This window comes from Corvus kubaryi, unplaced genomic scaffold (genome assembly GCF_017639235.1).
Source record: "Corvus kubaryi isolate FWS band 111438036 unplaced genomic scaffold, C.kubaryi_AGA036_p1.0 37385, whole genome shotgun sequence".
NCBI lineage: Eukaryota > Metazoa > Chordata > Aves > Passeriformes > Corvidae > Corvus > Corvus kubaryi.
The window spans coordinates 17,693,577-17,719,736 of record NW_024581127.1 but is presented as its reverse complement, the minus strand read 5'-3'; the positions used below and the strand labels follow the sequence as shown (position 1 = coordinate 17,719,736).

Here is a 26,160-nt window from a genome sequence, read left to right as displayed (position 1 = left end):
CACCAAAAGAAAATGACAATTCTCAGATCTCACCCTTAGGCAATATCCTTCCTAGCAAGAACTTTGTTATAGTCGCCCAGTGGGCACCGACTGAGATTTCACTTACAGAGATGGAGGTTTTTATGGCTCTCGATATCATGTGTCCGCACCACCAGCACAATTAACGGGAGCGTCCTGTGGAATCACTTACGGAGATGTCATGCAGTGCCTGTGGAACCGCACTGGGGCAAGGATGGGTTTTTTCTCCTCCCGCATCCTCTCAGAAATAACGAAGGGCATAAACTACTCAGTGAGGCCAGGCAGAGGAGGAAATAACATCAGTAAATCACTAATGGAAATGCAAAACCAAACACTGCCTCACACAAACTGAGATGATGGCTTAAGAAGTGTGCAAGTCACTGCCTGCAGCCACCTCCTTTTTGGCAGCCATACCCGACCCCATCCCGTCATCCTGTGCACCAGCACCCATCCCTGTCCCTCCAAGGGGCAGCCTGCAAAGCGGTCGTTTCCTAAATTAGGATTTGCAGCAGGAGACGTGCCCCCTGGCTGCCACCTGGCCGGCAGCATGCTCAGTGGGACGCAACGCAACCCGACCGGCCCAGACACACGTTACACATGTTGGCTTTCCTGCACAGAGTTATCCTGTGGTGCTCTGCAATCAATTACTGTTATACCACCATCATTAATAATTTTCTTAATGAAAATGATTCTGTTGATCTCCGTTGTATTTTAATTATCAGAGTTAAGCATAATTACACTGCAGCTCTGAGCTGGCATGTAGACTCCTTTAGGGCGCAATTTTGTTTTAACACACTGATAATGTAATTTTACATTGTGTCAGTTGTTTAGTTATTATCCAGTCGTACAATTCCGCTGTATTCCTGATAACAGATAATAACCTTAGCACCTCCTATATCCTGAAGTCATTTAAAAAGCAATATTGGAATTTCACAACTAGCTAACTTAATCGCCTTATGATTTTATAATTCCCACAGCTAAATATTTGTACAGACACCCTGTTTTAACAATGCCACTAAACATACGGTGCCCATACATTTCACATAAATGGCTTAAGTAATATCTAGAAAAATGTCTGTTACATGAGCATGGCTTTTAGTCTGCGCAACTGTGGTTTTTATACTGTTTCTATTCTGGTCAGTCATAATTTATTTTTTAAAATCCTTGCAGTTCCAGTGAAAGATTTTCAGTAAATAAATATCCCAGCCCCCTCCTAGCTTGTGGGGAGACTCTCACCCATGGTCTTACAGATTTTCCAGGTCTGGTGCACAACTCTGTTAGCCAAAAATGTTTCTCAAGTACACTATGTGGCAATGACCATACAGTTCATACAGTTCATGCATTAATACCTCTTACCACTGTAACTTGCTTGAATTATGCTGAAGCTTTTTTTTGAAAAGAACATATATTTCCAAATAAGCTGTAATGCATAAAATCTGTCTCTCAAATCTCAGTTTCTAAGACATATCTCAAATTACTGAATAGACTTTTTGAAAGTCCATTTTGAAACACGAGGGAAGTTTATGATAAATATTAAAACAAAAAGAGCATTTCTTTTGAATGCAACTACAGTTGTAAAAGTTTCAAGAAAATGGAGTGGAATAACGGCATGTGCCATGAGTAGCCAGCTTGTATCAGAATTTGTAAAATGGAACAATAATTAACTATCACTAATGAAATGTTTTTCTCTTTTCTAGCTTGTCCTAGTATTGGGGAAATGTAATTATAAAAAATACAGGTAGTATCCTAGACTAAACTGAATAATTAGAATAGCACTTATTTCAAATACTGAGTATTTACTTCATAGCTATCCACTTTGAATGTACTCTGATGTGTGATTTTAAATAACTGGTTTCTTTATTTAAAGGTTTGTATAGAAGATGACTTGTGATTGCATTGTAATAACTTAGATATATAATCCTATATGTGTACATCAGAGATATATATATATAAATTTATCGGTATATAGATATATGCGCACATAGATATGCACACATACGCTTTGTTTGCTTGCCTAGGGAAAATATTTTATGGAGAGCATTGAAGGCAAATAGGGCCAGCCAGCTCAAATTCTCTTTCAATAGAACATACATTCTAGGTTCCTGTCCTTGTGATTATTCTGTGTGCAATATGTGGGTGACTGCAGTGCTCCACAGCCTCTAGTGAATTGGAAATCAGACTGACATTCCTATGTTCTCCTGAAGGATCTGGGGAAAATTCTGCTCTCAAAGATATCTCTGTAATGAGCTAAAAGGAGATATGGCATGTGCTTCTGAGTCAGCAACTGATCAACCAGTACCATGTACTGTTAGCCAATTCTAAACTTATCTTCCTCTTAGAAATGTGCCAATTTACTCCACTCATCTCGAGTTTTGTATGGAAAACAGCTCCCAGGTGACCAAATCTGCTACATGGATAATTCCGCACATTTGTTCAGCTAATTGCTTTCAGAAATAACAACGTATTGCTAAGCAAACTAACCAAATTATACACATGCAACTACAACATAACATCGAATTACAGCTACATGCCAGCTGACACCGTTTCATTAGAAGTAATGGCACTATAGGAGACAGAAAGCTAACACAAATCAAAGCAATGTAATCTGGAATGATGAGATACAAATTGAAGGAAGAAACATTATTCTATTTATTTATTTTACCATCTTCTATTTGACATTGTTTTGTGATCCAAGCCAATTAATCTTTCTAGTACAAAAATCCCAGTAGAGCTCAAGGCAAGGGTAGGTGCTTAATGACCGACAGAGCAGCCACCTCAGAGTTCAAAGAGAGGAACAGAATGCAGTGGAAGCAAAGCATAGCTACAACTTCCTTCCTGCATTATTTTAGTGAAGTAGCAGTTTTTTAACATGTATTTATCCTCAAATTTATCCTCAACCTTAGTTATAATATGCATCTGTGGTAGAGACAATAGAATTCACCTTGAATACTGTTCAACTGTCTCACCATACCTTGTTAACCAAGTACCAAAATAACTGGCATAATCAGTGAAACAAAATCCATCACCTTTGAATGAAAATACTAATATTTTGGGCTAATCAGATTGCATCAAACTTAGCAAGTTCTTACTATTTGAAAAAAAATAAATCATATTTCAATAGATTAAATCAGACTGCACTGAGACTGTCTAATGAATTAGATAACGTTTGTAAAATACTTTGAAGATGAAAAGTCCAACTGGTAAATATGTGCTAAGTATTAATATAATTACAGAAAGAATATAATACTTGATAAGACATCATCCTATGGGAATTTGCAGGAGCTATGTTTTGGAGTGAAAGTAGTTTCCCATTACATTAAAAAGTTTTTGCAGAAAAGTTTGCCTGTGTGTATTCAATATTACGAACAGTAAACTGAAGCTCTGGATTCATGCAAAAAGCTTCACTGTGTTTGCTACTCAGAGCACTCTGCTGCTTCTTCCACTTGGGCTGCAATCAGCAAGCTGTGAAGGAAGGGCAACTCAACCCTTTTTAGATCTGAGCTCAGTCCTCTAGTACTGCAGGTGTTTTAGGTTGTAGAATGAATGTGTTGACATTTTGTAATTATAATAGAAAGAATTTATAAGACCCTGGTGTGCAACTCATTTTTAACATGCAAATTCCCTGTTTTCAGCGTTTCAACTTTCAAAGGCTTGTGGCAGTTTAAAAGCAATCCTCTTATAAGTGTATAAATTGCAATGATTATAGGAACAAGTTGTAATTGTTTCTAGTAAGTTTTTAGGAGTCTTTGATGGTATGATTAGTGTTTTGTATGTTAATATATTGATATGGGTGCTTATTTGCCTGGATGCTTGTATGCTGAAATGGTCACTAGGTTGCCTCAGCAAACAAATCTTTGATCTCAGTAGGTCTGTTTGGTTAGAAATAAAACCTAAAAGAAATTAAACAAGAACAGTGCATGTTCTAAAGTATTCACAAAGTGCTGAGACTGGTGATGGAAATCAATCAAAAAAAGGAAGAAAAGTCACAGTTTTGCAACCTGATCTGTAGGGTGAACGCCGAACACAGCTACACTACGTTATTTTTATTCCATGTATTCAAGTGGTGTTTTGTTTAACTTTTTTAAAAACACGTAGTGATGATTCTGTAGCTGCATTTAGAAAGCTTTCACAGCAACTGACCGAATAGTGTGCATAGTCCATGGTGCTATGGACCAAACCCAAGGCTCCTTTGTGTTGGTTCGAGATGCAAGGCAAAAGCCTGAGCGCCTTGAACCAAAGGAGCTGTTAGATGTGGTGGGTTAGATAAAGCATCCTTGGTGGGCAGCCTTGTAAGAACAAATCTGAAAATCCATGGAAGACAGAAGTGATACCCATTGCCACGAGCCAATACACTCCAGTGAAGCATCATCACATCATGCCACTATGCAGAGACTGGAATGTCAGACGTGACAACCCTGAAACCCAGTTCCATTTATCTTATGTTACCATGTTGACTCAAAGTCTTTTCATAGTCTAATCAAGTTCTCATTCTCCATATAAAACTAGATTTCAGTTAGTAGTCTACAACGTAATGCAGCATAGAGAAATGATATCCAGTATGTCCAATAAAATGTCAAAAGGAATTCACCTATTCAAAGTGTAGAGATTTTACCGGTGTTTCCCAGAGTACTGACTCTCAGAGAGAAATGGATGGTACATTTTATGTCAGCTGATGTCCTTCAGTGTTTATAAAGTATTTAATAAACTACAGGCACCCTCTGGGGTTTTTATATCACTAGAAGGAAAAAAAAAGGCAAAACCAGAACATGGGAAAAAAATGGGAACAAAAACTGACATTAAGGGCAGACATAGCATTAATTTTCCTAGTATGCAACAGGTATATGTTTATCTCAGTAGCTTACGCAAGAAAGTAAAGAAAAAAATCGGTTTGTGTTTACCTTTGCTGTACACAATGCAGTTGTTTTTGTTGTCTTCTACTCCTTGCCAAGTCACATCCAGCAGCCACTTGGGGCCAGCAGTCAGTACCATAGGGACTGAAGCCTTTGTCTTCTGTAGGAAGAATGATAACAAACAGATGCCATTTGTTCGCCTTGATTAAGAACTTGAATAATAATGGTAATAATCATTTTATTTGCAAACAACAAAATCTCCAAACCCATAAGCCAAAGACTTATTCCCCTGCCTCAGGATTTTTTTTAAAGAAGACACAAGCAGGAAGCTTTAGTTCTTTCATTGATTGAATGGCGAAACTATTATCAAGGATTTTTCCGAATGATATTGGATCAGATCTCCAAGATTAGGCAGATCTCTGGTGGCTGAGAATTATAAAGGGAATGCAGATGACTTTCAAAGCAAAGAGCCAAGTGTTTAGAAGTGAACTTTAGACACATTGTACTTCATTATCAGTGGGATCTCCCTATTTCCTGAAACAGACAGGAAAGAATTTAAAGAATCGGTATTCATTTCAAAGATCTGTCCTGGGTAACATTTGTATTATCATAGGAAATTGTTCAGAATGGATAAGGGAATTTTTCCCCTTTCGCTATGTGTTGATGTGTGATTTTACTATGTCTGAAATAATAATAATGCTAATGATTTACTGCAAAAAGACTACAAAACAAGTTGTATTAATACATTAAAAAACTCAAAAGTAAAGAAGGACATCATCACACCTGAAAGGCATGCAGGCAATTTGCCATCTCCTGTCTGTATTTCAGATTCTGTATTTAGAGAATTTGGTATTTGAGGAGATAAGGCAGAGGCCTCAAATTTATTAACACTTAACTCCTTTTACTAATCAAACGGCAAAATTCTGAGTTTGTCAGTATGTGGCAGTTAGACTTCTATCACAGACACTTCTTCTCTGTATTAAGAATGAAACCACAACAGAAGTACAAAGTACAAAAGTCACAATGTAGTTTTTAATTCTTTTTTTCTGAGATATAATTCTGTCCAAGACATTCCAACATTTTGTAAGAGAATTAAATTATTTTTATATTCCAACAATAATTCTCTAGTTGTCTTAACCTATTTTTTATTGTGATATGCTGTACGACTGACCAAGATAAAAAAACCTGGATACAGAAAATCATATTTACATGGACATTCCAAATGCTTTGCCCACATTTATTATCGATAACTATCCTAGAAATGTAGTGAAGAATATGAACATTTACCACAGATCATATTACATTCACAAAATATACCTGAAAATATTTATTGAAAATAAGATACTGCTTAAAATATTTTAGTTATGTAAGATTAAATCAATAATCTTAAAGAATATATATTTACTATAATTACATTAATATTTTAACAATAATGATAAATAAAGACAGACATCAAATATTACAGGCCTTCATATTTTTGTGGGGTTTTTGTCTGTTTAGACTCCAATACTATTTTATCCAATACACTACTTCTTACTTAATTTTAATTTTAGATTTTACATTTTTCATACAAATGCTTGTGCATAAGTCACATTTTTATATGAACTTCATGACATTATTCATATTCCTTGAATATGGGAAAAAACAGATAGAAATTATGAATGAAATTAGGAAAAAGGAATGTAACATCTAGCAAAAATGTAACTACCTAGTGAGAAAATACTGAAACCAGAGACATGCAGTGTCTCAACTCCTAGTAAGACTTTCTCTATGGGAAGTTGCAGAAAGTATGTTTTGCTTATATGAAGTATTACAAGAGTCAACCCAACCACATGCACTTGCATTTTGAATTTAAATTCTAATTAATAATTGACCAGTAAACAAAACAATTTTATTTTTTAAAATTTGGTTAAGTTTCTATGTAAATTATCAAGAAGCCTGATATTATCAGTTATGAAATCAATGGAAAGTATATACATAGGGGCTATATAGAAAATAATGACATGAACTAGGCAAGGACTGAAAAAGAGCTGCAGCAGATGACATGAAAGGTAATCAAAGCATCATCTCTATCTTCTATCATAGGAAAGTCTGAACTTTACTGTAATTTACACCAAAACAGTGCTAAGGCTGCCATGGAAACAATGAAAAGTGGCTATTCTTCCCATAGCTGAGAATCATACCCAAATTGAATACAAACTGTAGCAAGAATGTTAGCAACTATGGCTGCATAGCAATAATGAAGAGGAGGATCAGGACACACTCCAATACTTGATGCATTTCTCCAAGTGCCATTTCAGCCAAGCCTTTAATATGTTTTTGTGCTTATATGTGCTTTCAGTCTCTGGCAATTCCAAGTATAATCAAAAGACAGTGAATTATTATCCAGCTAGAAGACTTTTCCAAGTACACCAAAAATGATTAAGACATTCAAAGAAGTATTATTTTTTCCTAAGTTGGAGGACAAGTTAAAAAACAGAACAAACCAAAATTCTATCTTTTAAGTGCAGAAAGGATAATCTATTTAATTTTCACAAGATCTAATTCCTATTTCTGGTTTACTTCTTTCCAGACGTCTGACATTTCATTGTGTCTCTTCCATCTCTAAGGGTATTATCTGCATTAAGGTGGTATCAAAAAGCCTCAAATAATATCAGGATCTTCTTGTGCTGGGCAATAGTTTATCTACATAGACAGGACAAATAATATGTCCTGGGAAAGGATTATACTTAACCACATACTGCTGAGGAAGAATGAGATACAGAGATACCGTTTGACTTTCTCATGGAGATTAATTTTTCCTTTAGTAAGTAGTAGGCTTAGTCCCAGGCCACCACCCCAGTTTCCTCCAGACAAGGAGAGGGGCCTAGGCCTCATCCCTTCTGAGGTGAAGCAGCAGCAGGTAGTCACCATGTGTGTCTGCTTTACTGTTCCCCATTTACAGGGCTTTTTTGGAACTTAAAGAACTCCGTGGTTATCACTAAATTAGCTTCCAGGTCGGCTTGGCAGTTAAATTTGTAATCAGCTCTGCAGCTGTAAGTGGTCTCTAAGCACTAGAGATAGGCTGGAGGAGGAACAGGATGTTTCGTCTCAAAGGTCTGCTAGCCCAGAAGAACTGGTGAACACCTCAAAAGAATTTCCCATTCTCCCATAGCTCTGCTCCCAAGCTGCACAGATATGTAAATAAACTTATTTTAATATGAAAGCAAAACTTCACAAGACCCCGGCTGCTTGTAAAGCTTGGCAGCTCCACTGAGGGATACCAGCAGTGGCTTCCCTTTGATGCACCTTAGTGGCATATTGTGTGAGCTGTAAGGCAGGTCAGGACCACAGCAGCAGTTCTTGGGGTCTGGCATCCTGTGAGGTTTACACGTTCATAGGTGTTCACCACCGAGAGAGGCTTGGTCTTGTGCTTTATTATATAGTAAGAACTGAAGCAAGCCTGCTGATTCAGGAAAGGCCATTTCCTTAAAATGGTTAAAATGAAAAGACCCCAGTCCAAGATAAAAAGAAGCTATGGTTAAATCAGTCATGCCTTTATCACCTCAAGATTAGACTACTGCAATGCGCTATACCTGAGGCTACGTTTTAAATCCATTTGAAAGCTGAAGCGGGTGCAGAATGCGGCAACCAGCTTCTAAAGCAGGATATCGTGCTTTGAGCACGTTACACCAGTGCTTTTTAATTTGCACTAAGTGTCTGTGGAATTTAAGGCACTGGTTAGAACCTGTAAAGGCTGGGACCTGTCTGTTTGAGATACCTAATTGAGACCTGCCAGGTCCTTTGTCTCAACTGTACAACCACAGCTGAGAACCACAGAGGAACATGAAAAAGGGCTTCCTTGGCTTGACACTGAAGAAAGTCTTGGCAGGGCAACATATTCTTCACGACAGCTCTTTACCTTTGGGATATCATCCTACTTGAAATAAAGTATGTTCATGCTCTGACTGTCAGAAACTTCTGTGAAAATCATCCTGTAATTCATAAGATGTACTTGTCATACGGCAAAATTTACTTGGTCATTCCCAAAACAGTGGGGGTAGGTGTTACCTACTTTACACTGTTTTGTTTTGGTTTTTTTTTTTAAAGTGCTAGTAGGAATACCTCTAGCTTAAGAAATGTACCTTTTTACACACACACAAAAAAAAGCTTTCTTGACACAGGAGCAACAATATTGCAGTTTCTTACAAATAAGACTTCAAAAACCAAACGTAATTTCATTTCTCCCTCTGAAAGAATGGCTACACATTACTCAAAAGCTTACAAAACATTCTCCCTACTGCCTAAGTATAATCATAGGGATCTGCTAACAGGTGTCAGTAAGATGGGGCCATACAGTAATAACCTCACATTTTTTAAACAAGGGCACATTAGAGACCCACAGTTTTGTTGACTGCTTTATACTATGTAACTGTAGATTCTACACTCAAGCAATGTTTCCCTAAAAATGCAATTTCTGCTAATGTTTTCATGCCATAACTAGATAAATTTGACAAGGACAAGAAGGGTCAAAACTGTGATCTCTCAGGGAACAATTAGAATTAGCTAATGAGGATAAAAGAGGTCAGGCAGGCATCCACTTCTCACTAACCTTTGAAGAAACTGGACAAACAAGGGAGGTAACCCTCAATAAATGTTTATATACAGTCAAGAGGTTAATGGAGATAAAAATAGCCATCACAGCAGGCTGAAAATAGTTTTGCACTCTTGTTAAATGGAATCAGTGCTGACAAGTAACATTAGATGGGCTCTTCCCTGCGAAGATTTCTAACATATGATGTGTGTGGCCTGGCAGAAACTTGAGGAAACCCCCACGCTGAAGAAAAGTACGGCATGATCAAGTTGTTTGAAATCTATGAAAGTCTGATGTCAAATGCCTGATCAGTGTTAGCTGTTTCTTAAGAAGCTGTGCTGAAGCAACAGTTACTGAGCTACTGAGCTCATGTTCAGTAAGTCACTGTGACATGACCATTCTGTCCCAGGCACAGTGCTCCAATAAATGTTCAACACTATTTAAGGAGATGTATTGATACTCAAAGGCTTTGTTTCTTACTGTATTTTGGTTCCTGCAAACAGATTTTCTTTCTAAATCTTCCAAAGAGCCTGAATTCCCATGAAAGATACAGAGTACTACCAGAATGTCTTCATGCCCTTGGAGAAAGTTCCAATGCCCGCTGGGCAGAGTTAGTTTATATAGTCAATTGAAACCAAGAGTGTACTGGGAGAAGAGCTGTAAATATATCTCAGGTGCCATCAGATATGAGTCTGGGCTAGCAAAACACCAGTTAATACACTGACGGAGGTTTCTAGTTTGAAATTCAATTTAAATTCAATTGGATCATCACAGGGTTGACATGCTGAAGCTGCAGAACATCCCCTCTTGAGAGGTTGAGTTCACCTTTGATGATCACCATACTCAATTCAACAAACTCTGTAAGCTCATCAAATCAATTCAGTTGGGAAGGGCTCGTAAGGGTCATTCTGGACAGAGCAGTAACAGATATTTGTATACATCTCAGACTGTCCCTAATTAGTTAATATTTAAGATTTTTTTAATACTACGAGTGGTAACTCCATTTTATCACCTCTCACACTGACTGTCCCCATGCATTTCTTTACCTTGAAACTGATTACAAATTCATATAGCTCTAAGACAATCCCATCCAAACAGCCCAATGGCCAGACACAGACCCACATTTTGTTGTTGATTTGTATGGAATCAGCTGGACTGTCTTTCAATTTCTGTAGCTTCCCTGAAAACTCTTATCTTTTTCCAAGGAGGATTCAGTCTTGGAAGAATATTTATCTCAGGGGTTTTTCTGGAAACCTGCCAGTCAAGGCCCATGGCAGCACTTCACAGTGCCACAGCTTTCTTTGCTAGACGTGCAGAGGCAACTCCTGTCCACTAACACAACACTGGAGGTGTCAGGAGGTTTTCAGTGCTGTGCTTCCATGCCAATAACATCACCAATTAAAGCAAAGGCATGACAGTTTCTAGCTGTAAACACCCACTCTGGAATATTACAATTGCACCAGCACTTCAGCTTTCACAGCCTCCACTATACCTGTAGGTGAGACTATGAAACTTGAACTAAATGCAGAAGAAATTTTGCAATCCTTAGTCCTTGTGGTTGAAAAAAAAACCCAAACCCAAAAACCTTTGAAAAACTGATACCAACATAATGTATGCAGTTAATTTCACCTAAATCTTTAGACAGCATGACATATTATTTTAGTTACTTTACAATTTTTTTGGGATCCAGGGTTTCAGAGGAGTGTTCAAGCAAATGTATATGTGCACAGAAAAATTGTTACTTGTGATGGGCCATGAAACTAGTGATGAAGAAAAGAAGGATCTACTTCCCACTATTTTTTTGGTGATAGGAGAAGAAAAATATTGGTAACAGTCGAAGAGGCTGTGGTCAAACCAAAGCCTTTAAATGTTTCAAACATAAAAAAAAGGGGGAAAAAATGTGCACACAGATGGAATCCCAAAAGACAGCTGGGATTCCCTGCAACTGAGAAACCCTGCTGTTTACCCCAAGAGATCACCACTTGTCAAGTGACAAGACTGAACATACATTTCACCATGTATCACTATGTACACTTCATCCACAAACCTAAAGCAGACCAAAGAAATTATTCAAACAAAAAAAGTCCACACCCTAGGTATGTTAATATTTTCCAACACTTGTCAGGATTTTAATATGATTTCAAAATTTTTATTACTATCAAATGTGCCTGCCTAATGCAAATTAAATGTGTGCTAAACATGGGGATCATTTCATTTTACCTAACTAGAATGCACTTTTTTCAAATCTGTAAAATAAACATAAATCAAATGTCACTGTAACTTAGGTACAAAGTAATGCTGTCAAAAGCAACTTCAATTTGGTCTATTTAACTCAGGATACCCTTGGAACGCATCTTCAAACTCTTCTCCAGTTCTAAAAAGGTTTAAATAAATCCATATTCTGGAACAACTGGACCTAGCTGAGTCCTGGTGATTCTTTTTGTCTGCTTCTGTGGTCCTGGAGAAGGTGACTACCAACTTACCGGAACGGGAATGGAAAAGCTGGAAAATGGACCTCTGAACACTCAGTGATCTTCCACTGCCCCCATCATTCTGTCTCGATGGGCTTTCTACTCCTGTCTTTCCTTCCTCTTAAGTTTTCATCTGGCTTCACTCCACAGTTGCTCCTCCCCTGCCCTTTTCTCCCACTTCTTTTTCCCAATTTTATAAATACCTGACTATGTACAGATTATTTCCTTTCTCAAAGAGCATGGGATGGATACAGTGTATTTTGCCATCACTCTCTTGACTTCCGTTTCTCATTTTATTTTTCCCATTACTCTCTTTCCTGTTCATTCTGTTCTTTGGGAAAGCAGTCTATATACGTGTGTTTACACGATGACCAGAACCAGGAAATCGTTTTCTTACTCAGTGCTGGGATTAGCATAGATGTGCCAAGGATATTCTGAAAGTTGACAACCCAAAGTGTATCATCTCTGTTGTGGTGAGTTGATACCTGTGGGTAGCATGAGCACTGTCAGTGTGTCTTAGTGTTCAGGTATCTGCCGTGGGTGTTGAACCTTTCTGCTTTACTGTAAAGTTGAATACTTTGGATAATGCTATTTCAGAGATGACATGCACCTGTACCGATGAAATCACACACTATATAACTTATCTTTAGACAAGATATCATACAGTGCTGCTTGCACACTTTCACGCTGAATTATCAGTGCATTTTTCCTACTGGGTTAACCTCACTGTTGTAAATTATTGTCTACTCTAAGAATTTCATCTCTCTTTCTACTAATGAGACCATGTTGATATTTGCCAGTCAACACTTTCTGAATGCACTTGCTTGAATGTCACTTATTTCCCTTTTGCTAAACATTTTTCACATAAGATAGATGAATGCTCCGCTCAGTATGGCTCAGCTGCAATTCTGCAAACATCGAATTTACTCTGGATAGGTTGAGGGACTAAACTGTGGGATAAGCCATCAATCCCCAGTAAGCTTCTGACAATTGGTCTCTCACTTTGCACAAATATCATTTGGGCTTGGGGCAGTTAATGTGACAATAGATATTTCAGATGATCAAGGGGACAATTACAGAGGTTTTTCTAGAAGACATGAAGGCATTTATATTGCATATGGATTAATTCTGCCTGGTCCCATGGTCTAGCTGTTTACACCAAAGCCATCCAAAATGATTGCTGCATCTGCAGCTTAATTCAGTGTGGTACAGAATAATTTCTAGTTCAGAGCAATTTTGTAATTTTTTGTCTGTTATACTTTTTCTTATCCTGGATGATTTAAATCACCTTTTCTAGAAGTCCAAACTTCATGTATCATATGTTTATTTTTATCTAAGGAATAGAAAAAGGGGTACTGATAGGACAAGGGGGAACAGCTTTAAACTGAAGGAGAGTAGGTTTAGATTAGCTACAAGGAGGAAATGCTTCACTGTGAGAGTGGTAAGACACTGGCACAGGTTGCTCAGAGAAGAAGATTCCCTACATCTGGAAGTGTTCCAGGCCAGGCTGCATGGGGCATTGAGCAGCCTGGTCTAGCAGAAGGTGTCCCTGCCCCAGGTAGGGGGGTTGAAAGTGGATGATCTTTAAGGTCCCTTCCAACCCGAACCATTCTATGATTCTATGAATACAAAAATACAAAAATAAAAAAGGACATGCATAAAGCCTTCTATAAATCATCCATTACACAAAACTACAGAATTGCTAGTTTTAGATTCTGCTTATTATATGTTGTTATTACTTTGTTTGGAACTGCAAACTCAGGTTGTATATTTTACTTTAGAAAAGTGAATATTTTTGTCATGAATGGTGAGTAAGTCACACTTTAGCAGAAGTAAAAGACAGCATTTTTTTAATTTCAACTTTTTTTTATTTCCCAGGACTAAAGAGGGAGAAAATAAAAAGTTCTTTGTATATGCTTATCCAATATTTTAAATGTATGCATTTAAATGAGTGCAGCTCTATTAGGATTACATTTCCAATGAATATTGTGAGGTCTTTGTGAAATACATATTCAATACAAAGGCATTGCAGTCAATGGTATAGGCATTGAAGTGTAATTCTCTTGGTGATGCATTACATAATATTTGAACTTCAGTGGTGCACACACTGAACACACACAAAATATTATATATAAATTCCTCTCTAATTTGAAATAGAATTGGGGAATAGGAAAGAATCTATACCTTTCTTGAGGACTTTTTAAGATTTTTATGCATGCTTTTATTAGCTTTATATATATACATATATATATATCTTTACTAAGAGGAAATGTGGTACTTTAAAGTAAGAGCATAAATCCAACATACAATCCTCTGCCCAAGTTTTATATTTGTTAAGATAGAATAATCATTTAAGGTAGAAGTTTAAAGCATGATTCAACAACCAGAAGTCTTCATGTATGACTTTGATTAATTATTTTTAGTTCAGTTGAAACATCCCAGTTTATCTCCTTTTAAGATTATCCTTGACATATTTAGAAATCCTAATGCAGATTTTATGGCCCACACCTATCCCTGATGGTGCTAATGGACTAGGCATAATGAATCATTCTAATTTGGATGAAAGGACCACACAACATTGTGGCAGTCCTTTAGAGAATTAAGGCTCAATTCTGATCTTCCAGACTTATGAATGCATTTTTGGGATTAGGCTGTGTATCTGTACATCTGTTGAGTCTCAAGGGGTGTATACTCAGCTAAGTATTCTGACCTTCCAATGTACTGTATCAAATGTGTGGCCTTGGGATATGAAAGGATTTGATTACAACTGTATTTTAACACTGATTTAATATATAATTATGGGGTAAAACCTAATTCCTCCTTACATCTTCATGTAGAAAATTCCATCACTATTAAGCAGACACTAGGATATTTTTTCCCCAGCGAGAGTGATAGTAAATGGAAGAAATTGAAACACCCACCCAGGATAATGTAAAATCAAGGACAATCTTCTTAGGGATGGCTTTAAAATCAGCTTCTTGCATCCATAAAAAAACAAATTTAAATGATCTTCTGCAAGTGTGTTGCTAGTAGGTACGCAGTGCATTATGCACAAGACTTGACAGCTTATGTATAAATAAACTGGAACAAGGCTCCTTTAGTGATTTTCACTATAATTCTATGATTTCTTGTTCACAGGTAATGAGGAGAGCAATTAACTTCACGCACACACTATATATATATATAATACTGATGGAAAAAGTTTACAAATAATTGGAATTATCTGGTTATTATCTATTCACTTATAATTTGTTTTTCTAGTATATCAAAGATGGAATGTTGTAAATCTTCCTTTAGCTGGTTAAACTTTCATAAGATATGCTTTGTGCCTTTATGTAAAATTTTAAACTTTTTTTATTCCATTGAAAACTCCTTCTCAAATATTATCAGTGAAAAACCCCTCAAAATACTAAAATAGACTTCAGAAGAAAATCAGTTTGATAGATTGCAACATATGACTGTGCAGTATTTTAGGGTTTTTATTTTTTCTTCTTTACCATCAAATTTTGCATAGATTTTAAAATAAATAACAGTGACATTAAGTAACTGATTAATATGAGGATTTCAGCAAAAATACTTTCCAAAATTCTGTGCTTTCTCATCAATATGATCTGTCACAGATCTGAACTACAGATTCATGGTGCTTACATTTTCTTTATAATTTCAGAAAGCTTGGACCAAGAAGATGAACTGAGCAGAGCAGCACCTTTAATTTGCAAACTATTACTTTCTTCCATTGAAGAATATGCTACACATAATCAGGTAATTTTTTTCCCCCTGCCTTAAAAGCATGAGGATTTTATTTTACTGTTCTCACACAAAAATTAAAATTAATTTCCCTAAAATGCCAATGACAGACTAAAAGTATCCTCAGTTTTTGTAGTTTGTATGACATCGTTGTGTAACGCAGCTCTCATTTAAATTGTTTCAGTGTACTGATTAAATGCAACATGACTAAGAACTGCAGCTATGCAAGTTTCCATGGAAAAAAAGTCTCAAAAGAATGGGTGAAGGTCCTTCACTGGGACTGGAGATAAAGATGGAGAATCCAGCAGCAGGACTGGTGAGTACAGGGCTCTGGTTCCAGTAAGACTCAACAAACAGCTCAGATCAGAATCTAAAGTCCAGGAAAACAGCCTGTAGCTTCGAGATTAGCTTTCTCACACTATTCCTGAGTTAAGCCAGTACAAACATCATCATGAATGCATAATTATGATTACGCACTATGCTATTGCATAATAGATCTTAAAATCTGGAAACAAAGAAGTAGTGTAGGAATGCTGTTTTCAGGCTTTTGGTTTTGAAGACAATGAAGTTAAGGGTAAAAGACTTTCCATAAGGAAAACAGTTCCAAGAAAATGCTTTCTACTTGGAAAATTCATACAGATAGTTATGAAATATTTACACATAAAAGCAGGGGTAAAGGGAGATAGGGACCTGGTGCTATGTTTATAACTTGAAAATAACAATGAGCAAAGCCCAAACCCCTCCCATATTAATATATTTTAGGGAACTAAAAAAAACCCACTATCACTTGAAATAAGTAACAATAGACAAAGCAACTGGAAGCTTGGCAAGTTTACTTAAAGGATCTTTTTCTCAGAAAAAAATAAATCTGATTTTTTTAATTCTTTGCAGCAAGAAATTGCCTATGAACCAAAGTTCCTTTCTGGGACTGATGGATATACACAGTCTGGTATACTAAGTTTGAATGACAGTGCTGATAAAAGGGTGATGCAGCTTGCTTAAAAGGAGCTGATGGATTCATTCACTTTCATGTGTAGAAACAAAACAGTGTGAATATGAGGAATGCAGTAACTGGGTACATCTATGACTAAAGACTGTTGGTATCAAACTCTTGTGAGTTGCCAGTTTATCAATGAAGCCACGTTGCGCCAGCAGTGCTGCAGCTCTGTGTTCTCTAGTAGGACACCTTGAGACCTGTAAAGACTCTGGGATCACAAATCCAAGGAGTGGTCTTCAAGTGGGAGTGGGCTGACTTTCAGAAGTAGGAAGCATAAAAAAGAACAACAAATTTGCACATAGGTTCTATATAGGGGTCAGGTTAATTTTGTTGTATGAAAGAAAACTCACAGCGGTAATAAGAGTCAAGCTGAGTACCACCACACTGCAGACTGAATTTAAGTGATTAAAAAATTATTGTACTGTTGGCTAAGACCAGTTTCACAAAAAATTACTTTTTAGCTCCAAAAAGTAATTTTTCCTTGAAGGCCTTCCCTGGTTCAAAGAATACCCAATCCAATCCAATAAAATCAAATCCTTTATCCTTCCAGTAAAATCTTGAATGAATTTTCAGATACCTGAGAAAGAAAAAAAAAAGAACAAAACAACCCAGCTTCCAAATGTTCCTAGCACTTCAAGACACCAATGAAGCAAATAAAAGGGAAAGAAAGACCCTCAATTGTGTGTTATGGAGCCAAGAAAGCAACCTAATGCCACAAAGCACCAGAGGTAAATCAAGCTCACAAGAAGCAAAAGCTTTAGAAATTGGCAGAATCAGAGCAGACCAGGCTATCAAACCCCACAAGTTAGTACAACTTTATACCAGAATTTCTCTTCTTATCACAGAATTAGGCATGAAAATGCCACACTACTGCAGCCACCATATCCGTTTCAAACAACTACCTCGTATCACTTGGCACTAAATGGCAGCAGCTGTTCAAGGCAGACTTGAACCTGGCGTTCCAGCTGAGCAGCGGTTTTTCCCTGCTCCCAAGAGATATGAGCCTTCAGGTGAGGTGTGAAGCTGCCATCAGCATGGGGCATTTGTCTCATGTGGCAGCCTCCAGGCTTCCGGGTTACTACAGCCTCTGCACAGGTGCTGCTGTTGTCACCACAAGCCTTCTCAGTTTTTTCAGGGAACGAAATGAATAATTGCCTGATTCTCACAAGTCCAGATCCCATTTGCACATTGAAGGGAAGTGGTCACATCTGCAGACCCTCTGATAGCTCCTGCTAATTCTAAGGAGGACAGCTGGATGATGGAACTCTGCCTCTTCACTCCTCCACTTCAGAGGTGACCTTTGATCAAACTTTCTTTTACGAAGCTGTGGATGATGAACAAATGAATACAAGCTACAACATCAAACAAAGAAGCAGCACTCAAACTCAGGGCCAGTGGAGCCATGGCTTTAGGTTCACATCAGCCACCGGAAGGAGAAAGGGATGCTCAGGACCAAGCACTCCTGCTCCACACAGCTCAGGCAGATCCAGCCCCTGCTCCTTGAAAGTTCAAGTGAAACTTGATTTACAGCCACACCTTGGGCTGCGGGCAAGTGCTGGGAGAGCTGAGAGAGATCTGGACAAAGAGTGATGGGAGGCAGAGGCAGGGGGCAGTGGGTTCCCTTAGTATTATAAAAATGCATCTTATTCTGTTTTTAATCAACGAACCTTATCCAGCAATCAAGGCAGATATATAATAAGCTGAGCTACTCTGTAAATCTAAACATTCCCCACAAATAGAAAAGATACAGCCTGAGCTCTCTGATTGTTACTACGGCAACTATCTAAAATGAAAATCTTGTTAACCCTTTGCATGCTGTAGCCACCCATGCATCAGTGTTAGCTGACTTCTGTGCACTTATCTCTCCTTTTTCCCCCTCAAGAAATTCATAATTGTATTGCTTCACAGTAGTTATGCTCTGGTTATCCTGTTTGAGACTGAAAGAACTGTGATAGGTGGTAGTTTCACAGGTACAGCTGAGTTTTGTTACTTGCTCATTACCGGGATTATAGTTCAAAAAACAACTAAGAAAACAGAAGAGAAAATCTTTAGATTGCTCCACGAAGCCTGGGATTTTTATTAAAACCTTGACAACTGGAATGGGATGTTTTCTAACAAACCACACTCCTGCCTTTTTTCTATTAGTTATGAAATTATTTGACTGTAAATAGCATATTTTTTGGAGGAATTTTTTCTCTATAGTGGATTATAAGCAGGCTACTTTTCAAACATTTTTTTAAAGCTTCTATTTCTTAAGTACTCCACAGAAGACTGCCAGTGATTTTAACACAATAATATGTTAACCACAGTGCAAAGAAAATTAATGGACAGGTATTTGACTTGAAAAATTCCTTAAATGCAAGAAAATTTAGACAAAATAAAACTGACTTTCTAATTTTCACAAGTTGCAGATGATATTACAGTCACATTAATACTTGTATGTACCTCAATACTCAAGACAGTTTCATTATAATATCTATTTGGCAGCATTATGACAAAGTGAAACTCTCTGCAGTTCTTATGTCTTCTACAATTCACCACTGAAAACAATGGAAGCCATGGAAATTTTTCCATATTCAAAGTAAAAGAAGCAGGATGTGGTCCATAGACATCAATTCCATTGATTCTTTTACCTTGTGCCTGCCATGTAATCAATAGACACCCTTCAGTACTGGGCAGAAATACTCTTTATGGAATTCCCACTTTGTTGTTACTGAGAGTGAAATGCTTGATTGATATCTTACAGAATTGCTTCATTCACTTCAACATAGATAAGGTTAAAAGATCATTACCTGGATATTTTTGCAGAACTGAACAACACATATATATTAATAAACAACATACTTTCATTTATAAAAGAAAAATTTACGCATAAATGAGTCCATATAACTTGAAGTGACTCAAGTTATGTGTAAATTATCTGAAGATCTTGAATGGTGTCCACATTAAATTGAAGGTTATCCAACTTTCAATACACTAAAATAAAAATGCCATTTACAATAAAGTATTAGTTAAATACTAGTACTACAATACTCAGTTTTATTAAAAAGAAACACTGACTAAGATTTTTAAGTTTACCTAGAATTGTTTTAAAGTTTGAGAAAATAATTGGTTTTAAAAAGAAACTGGATTCTGTATAATAGATGTGTATGTCAGAGAATGAGGCTAGAAACCTTAATATGGGCTCTTGTTATTTACAGAAAATTGAATTCATTAAAGTGGACAAGCTACCTTTACTTCTTTCTTCTTAACAAACACCTGTGTGTCAAAAAACATCACAGACCTCACCTGCACTAAAAATAAACTGAAGAACAGATTGATGGCACTGGACAAAAACCACACTTCTTGTCTGATCCGAATAGTTTTACTTGTTTAGTGTTGAAAATTTAAGATTTTGGGTAAGAATGAGTGAGGTGCATAACACATGTAAAGATAGTGCTGGAATATAGGAAGGTAAGAAAATATTTACCAGGAGAATGACTTGAATTAGTTTCTCTGACTAAGGATGTGTTCCAAATTTATTTTTCAACTTCTGAAACATTTCCCTTTCTTTTGTAATTAATCTGATATATAGCATTCAAAGCAACTTACCTTTTACATTTTTTTCAACATGTCTTTTTCATGAATTCAAATAGACTACACTTTCTAGCATTAACTTCCATATTTACGAGACTATAATCATTAGATTCATCCTAAAGGCTTTTCAAACATCATGTCTAGCTATCAGTATTTGCTTATTTCCCTGGAATACGACCAAAATAATCTAGAAGTGTACTGGCTAGTCAACACACTACACATAATTCTCGGAACGTATAACAATCCTAGTTTTCCACTGGTTTATTTCAAGTAAGATTTTTTTCTTTAAAAAAGGAACATCACCATTTATTTATTTATTTGTTTGTTTTATTTTTATTCCCCCACCTCCACCTTGTTTCCATATTACCTTTAAATTGCTGTGTTTGCCAAATTGGTCTTTTAACCAACAGACTTGAGTTCTCTGTATCTCTTACAAGGTAGGTATGGATCCCAACTCCTTTGGCTTTGCTATAGTTGAATATAATTATTTTGAAAGGGAAAGATTATTTGTATGTAATTTATTTGTCCAGGTCAGTTACAAGCACTTGTCTTCTTTGGGACAAACTAGGGTCAAATGTTTTCTTGCCTGAAGAATCTTTAAAGACCTGGGGGAACTTCACCACATATTCCCCAGAGAAGTCCTCCCTTCTTGTGGGTATTTGCCCTTCTTGATCAGGCACAAAAAGAGTCATGGAGCTTACAGCAGGTAATGGGCTTTCTAAAAAAGTTCAAAAGAAAGAGAGCATCATGCCCTGCACAGAGTAATGGTGAGGTGGGAGATTCTGTTCTGTTACTAGAAATTGCTCAGCAAACCTCAGTAATCCAGCACACAACAATCTCATCATCTGACCGCATATCTCCATTTCTTCAAACTTAATCTTAAATATTTCCTAAAGCCTAACAAGCAAAAACTTTTGATAAAACTATAACTAAGGGCCAAATTACCACTGTGAAAAAATCAGCTAAGCAAGGTATATTTCTAACAGAAGCAATGCTTCAGATGATTGTCATATGTAATCACTTGGTAGTTTCTCATTGGTGTATAACTAATGGCAGCAGAGAAGACTCATTAAAAAAGGTTTACTGCTGGAATTTATAGATGGTTCAAAGAAAATTTCATGGAAATATATCATTCAGTAATGAAAAAATTGTCTTTGCAATTGTGGTAAATTTTTAAGTACGTATGATGGGTTGATTTGGGGCAAAAGAACCAAAACAAATAATGATAATAAAATAGAGAATACACAAAATGTTCCAAATCCTGAATAATTGTATTATGAGCCCTTTAAGTGTTTTCTTTAAACTTAGCACTGGCTTAAAGTGTGCAAAATAAAATACTCAGTGTAGTTTCATGCAAATTCCAGGTTCAAGAGTAACGGTTCACAAAGGCAATCAAATCTGTCCAGGCATATCTGTTTGGTTATGCAGCCTCATCTGTAGTTCCATAATAGGCAAGCAAATAGGCAACAGGTCATATTTTACTTTCAGTAACAAAGACAATATTCCCATTGATGTCAAAAGGAATTGCACCTGTGATTCAGATAACAGAATTTAAGCCAATCTTTGCAGATCATCTTTTCTTTCGGGTTTCTTGGCTGACAGAGATTTTATGATGTTAATAACTTCACTTCGAATTTAAAGGGAAAAAATGTTGCTACACTTATGTACCCCTACCCCACCCCACACACCCCGTCCCCAAACATTATCAATCCTGATCCTTGAAATATTTGTTTCTGCATTACTTCAGCTCAAAATACCAGAGAAATCAGTAGGAGTTGCTGTGGGACAACCTTCAAAGATTACAGGTTTTGGGTATCATAAGCATTTATCTATAGGAAGAAAAAAATATCCTTTTCTATTCCAGTGTACTTTATAAAAAGTTAACATTATTACAGGTAAAACCTACCTTAATTTCCTTTACATATACCACCAGTATTCATAATTCACACTAACTCCAGGACTAGTAAGGAATTCATAATTCCAGTAAGGAATTCATTCCATTTCTTTTTTTTTTTTTTCCCTAAAAATGATTTCAATTTAAAGGAATAACAATCAGCTTAATCAGAGCATCAAAAACCACAAAATGGGCATAATACTGCTCTCCCTGATCTCAGTGACATATCATTACTCATATCTACAAATCCATAACACGTCTTGTGTAATATATGAAAAGACTGTGATTGGAGGAAAATGGATAGAACCAAAAATGTACCAACTAAATACTCAAGAAGAAGACTAAAAGTTAGGACACCAAAATAATGACAGCATTAGAAGCATAATAGGGCATAATTAACTTGGAGAAGGATGCCAATACAATGTAAATGAATGCAACGACATGCAGTTCATTATAGGAACTAGAATCTTATAAATCTGTGTATCCCACTAAATGAATCCTTTTATGTTCTCCAGCATCGAGCTGCAAGTGCTCCAAGCAGGAGATTCAGGTATCTACGTTCATACGCTTTTTTCCTGTCAGTTTTCTGCAGGTAAGAATGATGATGTATTTAGAGATTATGCTCATGAGTACCTGCAGCTTCGTATTTTTCTTGAGGACGTGTACTTTGCAAAAAGCTTCACTACTTCTGTCCCATTTCCTGCACCAATGTCTAAAGAACGTATGTATTTCAACATCCCTATAGAGTTACAGTTTTAAATCCTTACTCAAGAAGCTAAAAAAGTTGCTCAGGCAAGGTACGTGTTACCATTGTGCTTTCTATACTCAGGGAACAACAGGTCCTGCCCGAAGGAATTGCAAAGGAGGGAACAAGCAGAGCACATACTCCAAAAAGCTATTTAAAGCTAACTATTATTTTTTTTCCCTACACTTATCTAAGGGGACCCCTGTTTTAAGTACTTGTGGTCAGCTTTATCTTCAGAAATTCATGGGGTTTTATTTTACTTGCCCTAGAGTTAGACTGTGTAAAGAAGGCATTAAAAATTCCTTTTTCAGTATCAGGTCTGAAAGAAAACTCACATTACCTAAAATCAAACCAAAAATGACATAAATTTGGCAGGAACAGATTTATTTGAATATTCAAATGAATTTTTGAAGAATTCATCCATTTTAAAATTAGTTGCACAGATACACCACCAATAGAAATGACATCGAAAGCAAACATACTCTATGGAAATAAAAACTACAGAGAGTGAATAAGGGCATTACATGAGAAAAACTCTAACATCACTCTCTGAATCACTGTTCTACTTAGTTAAAGCATTTTAAGAGCCAAGATGAAGGATCTAGATTCACTTAATAAACTATGGCCATGGTGTCTTTTATCAGTAGTTTTTCTAGTTTTTCATTAGTTCTGAAAGATTTAATACTTAATAGCTTGAATAACGATAATTTACACTAGCAGATATTCGGGTTCCTAAGTCTTTTCATACATGAGTATTTTATCTTTTAGCATCCTTCATCTTACTTTCCATTATATTCTCTTACACTTTGTACTTTACTTAGTGGTTTAGTGACTGGTAAGGAAAACGGAGAAGGAAGATATATGAGTGGAGTCCTGAAATCTCCCTCTTTCTCATTCTGAACATCGCTATTAAATTCAGAAATCATTCAACAGATATTAGCTAATCACCATTACTCTGAAGTATTAAATTACGTGACAAGAGATGCACCAACTTGTATCAAGAAACATTTGACTTCAAACTACATGCTAAAATCAACAGGAATATACTATCTTAAATACTTGAGCAAAACTCAGTATAAGATACAGTAGGCAAACATTGTAGTCAGCTCAGCAGTGATTACCAACTCATGCTCCAAATTCACTATAAAATGAAAATCAATATTTCCACAAGTTCCTGCAACATAAAAGATAACCTTCATTGATTTTTCTAGACTTAGGCCTCACTGATAAAATCTAATATAAATTTTCAACCACGAGGATTTGGATCAGAGCAGGGGTGATAAGTCCTGCACATCTCTTAAGAGGTGGAGAATTTTTTTTTTTAAAGTGCACGTTCATACTATTTATAATTTGCCCTGTGCAAGTGAAAGCCTTTTCCACCAGCACTATCAGGGATCTCTTCTAATTTTTATTACTGTGAGGCTAAAGCCTGTTCCAGATAATTTGGAAATTTCAGGGGAATTGTGATAGGGCTGATGGTGCAGCCCTGGCTGACTTGAGAAAAGAGCTAACCCGTAATAGCCTCCATGGCCGTGCTGATTAAATGTTGCCATAGATGAAAGGCCTGCCATCGCCGCAATAAATTAACCAATCACACAAATCCCAAGTCAGTGCTAATCCTTCCTTGATACTCTGATCCTCTGATCAGCTCAAGGAGGTAAAGAAACTGGCTTGTGACGCTTGGTGCTCTAACCCCTGGATTTCATGTACACAACGAGCTAATGATATCTTGCTGACCAGTTCAATGGGATGAACTTCTCTCACAACCCTTAGGGAACACTGTGGCCTTCTTTTAAAAAAATGACAAGCACATGGCAGGTTTTGTGTTTTATTGCGACACCGCGGGAAAACTAACCAGCACTTGTTAACTGTTAACCACAATAAGCATCAAACTGACGTCTGCTATAAAGCCCACTGTACTTTACAAGAGCCAGTGATGGATTAAACGGGAACCAAGACACTAAACCAAGAACAACTGTTCAAGTAATTGTGATTAAGCTATCCCCCTTTCAATAGAGAAGTCTGCTACCTTTCCTATTAGCCCAGTTTTTATCCTGTTCTTACAATTTGGGGAGGGGGAGTAGGAAGGAGGATGTGTGTCCACATATCTGAGAGTGTACAAGAGAGGAAGAGAGAGTCCCTTTACCTCTTACTCTCAATTGTACAGCATTATTATAATCAGATTTAGACATAGACTCATTTAATCAATTAACAGAAGGCCTGAACACATGCAGCATTTTCTCATTAATTATGTGAATGCTGTCTTTCCAATACACTTTGTGAAATTGAGTCTGTGCAGCCTGTGTTAGTGTACTTCATAATTGGGGAAACTCTTTTTTTGTGGTAATTGGTTGCTAAAAGTAAGAAAGCTCTGGGGTTTGCCTCTAGGGCTTCCACACATAAAGAGTTTTGAAAGTACTTCATTATCTCTCCTGGTCAGTTCTGTGAAATTAAAACTGTTTTTCCCTTCTTCTTTGAGGAAGTGGTTTGAAAGCAGGGTTCCTAGAAAATGTCTGCGCATATGTGCAGTGTGTGTATGGGCATGTGTGTCTGTGCTCATGCAAACATCCACACATACATGGAAAATCACACAACCCTGGCTTGTGTTAGAGACTGCCATCGCTGAAGTCAACACAAACATGAAGCACACAGGATTTGACCACTACTATTTATTAAGGCATGATAGGTCTCCAGATATAAGTGGGTTTCCTATCTTCTTCAACAGTGATTTATTTTTCCAAACTTACACAATGAAAATCAATCATACTTGAGGGATTTGCTAAGTTCATAAGTTTTGGGATGGTGTCCAACTGGTCAGACTAGATACAGTTTATAGAATATGGAATACAGTTTATAGAATATTTGGAAGGGCCATAGCTAACTAAGTCACTATACTTTATTGCCTGTCTTTGCCTGTTTCATACATCTTTTTGTATGTATACATCTCTTGGGGTTATACATGTGCACGCACATTTGGGCTCTGCTGCTGCTACCACAACCCTCCCCGTGACTTTCCCAGCTAACCTCTTCACATTGCTGGGCTCACAATAGTTATTCCTGGAGCAAGCCTCATGGGAATTAATTAGTAAGAATAAGACAAGACAGCACTCTCTGCAAGCCATTGTGGGCCAGCATTTCCCAGTAACATAGCTATCTCTGGCAAAAACTGTTTTCCAAGAACAGCAGATGTTAGTGCAGTCCAGAAAGGTACTTAAAGTACATTTTATTCAATAGAACCACAGGGGCTGGAAGAAATTAAATGGGGCTCTTCTGTCAAATTTAATCCCTT

The 26,160-nt window shown here is 36.9% G+C and overlaps 1 protein-coding gene across 2 annotated transcripts in view; it reads right to left on the bottom strand.

Annotated features, from left to right (window-relative positions):
* ZFPM2 (zinc finger protein, FOG family member 2) overlaps positions 1–26,160 on the bottom strand; it is a 307,976-nt gene that overhangs the window by 107,875 nt on the left and 173,941 nt on the right. For both annotated transcript variants that reach the window (XM_042036069.1, XM_042036070.1), the window contains one exon: positions 4,917–5,028. In XM_042036069.1, coding sequence (XP_041892003.1) covers positions 4,917–5,028 — 112 coding nt within the window. The remainder of the gene's footprint in view (positions 1–4,916; positions 5,029–26,160) is intronic.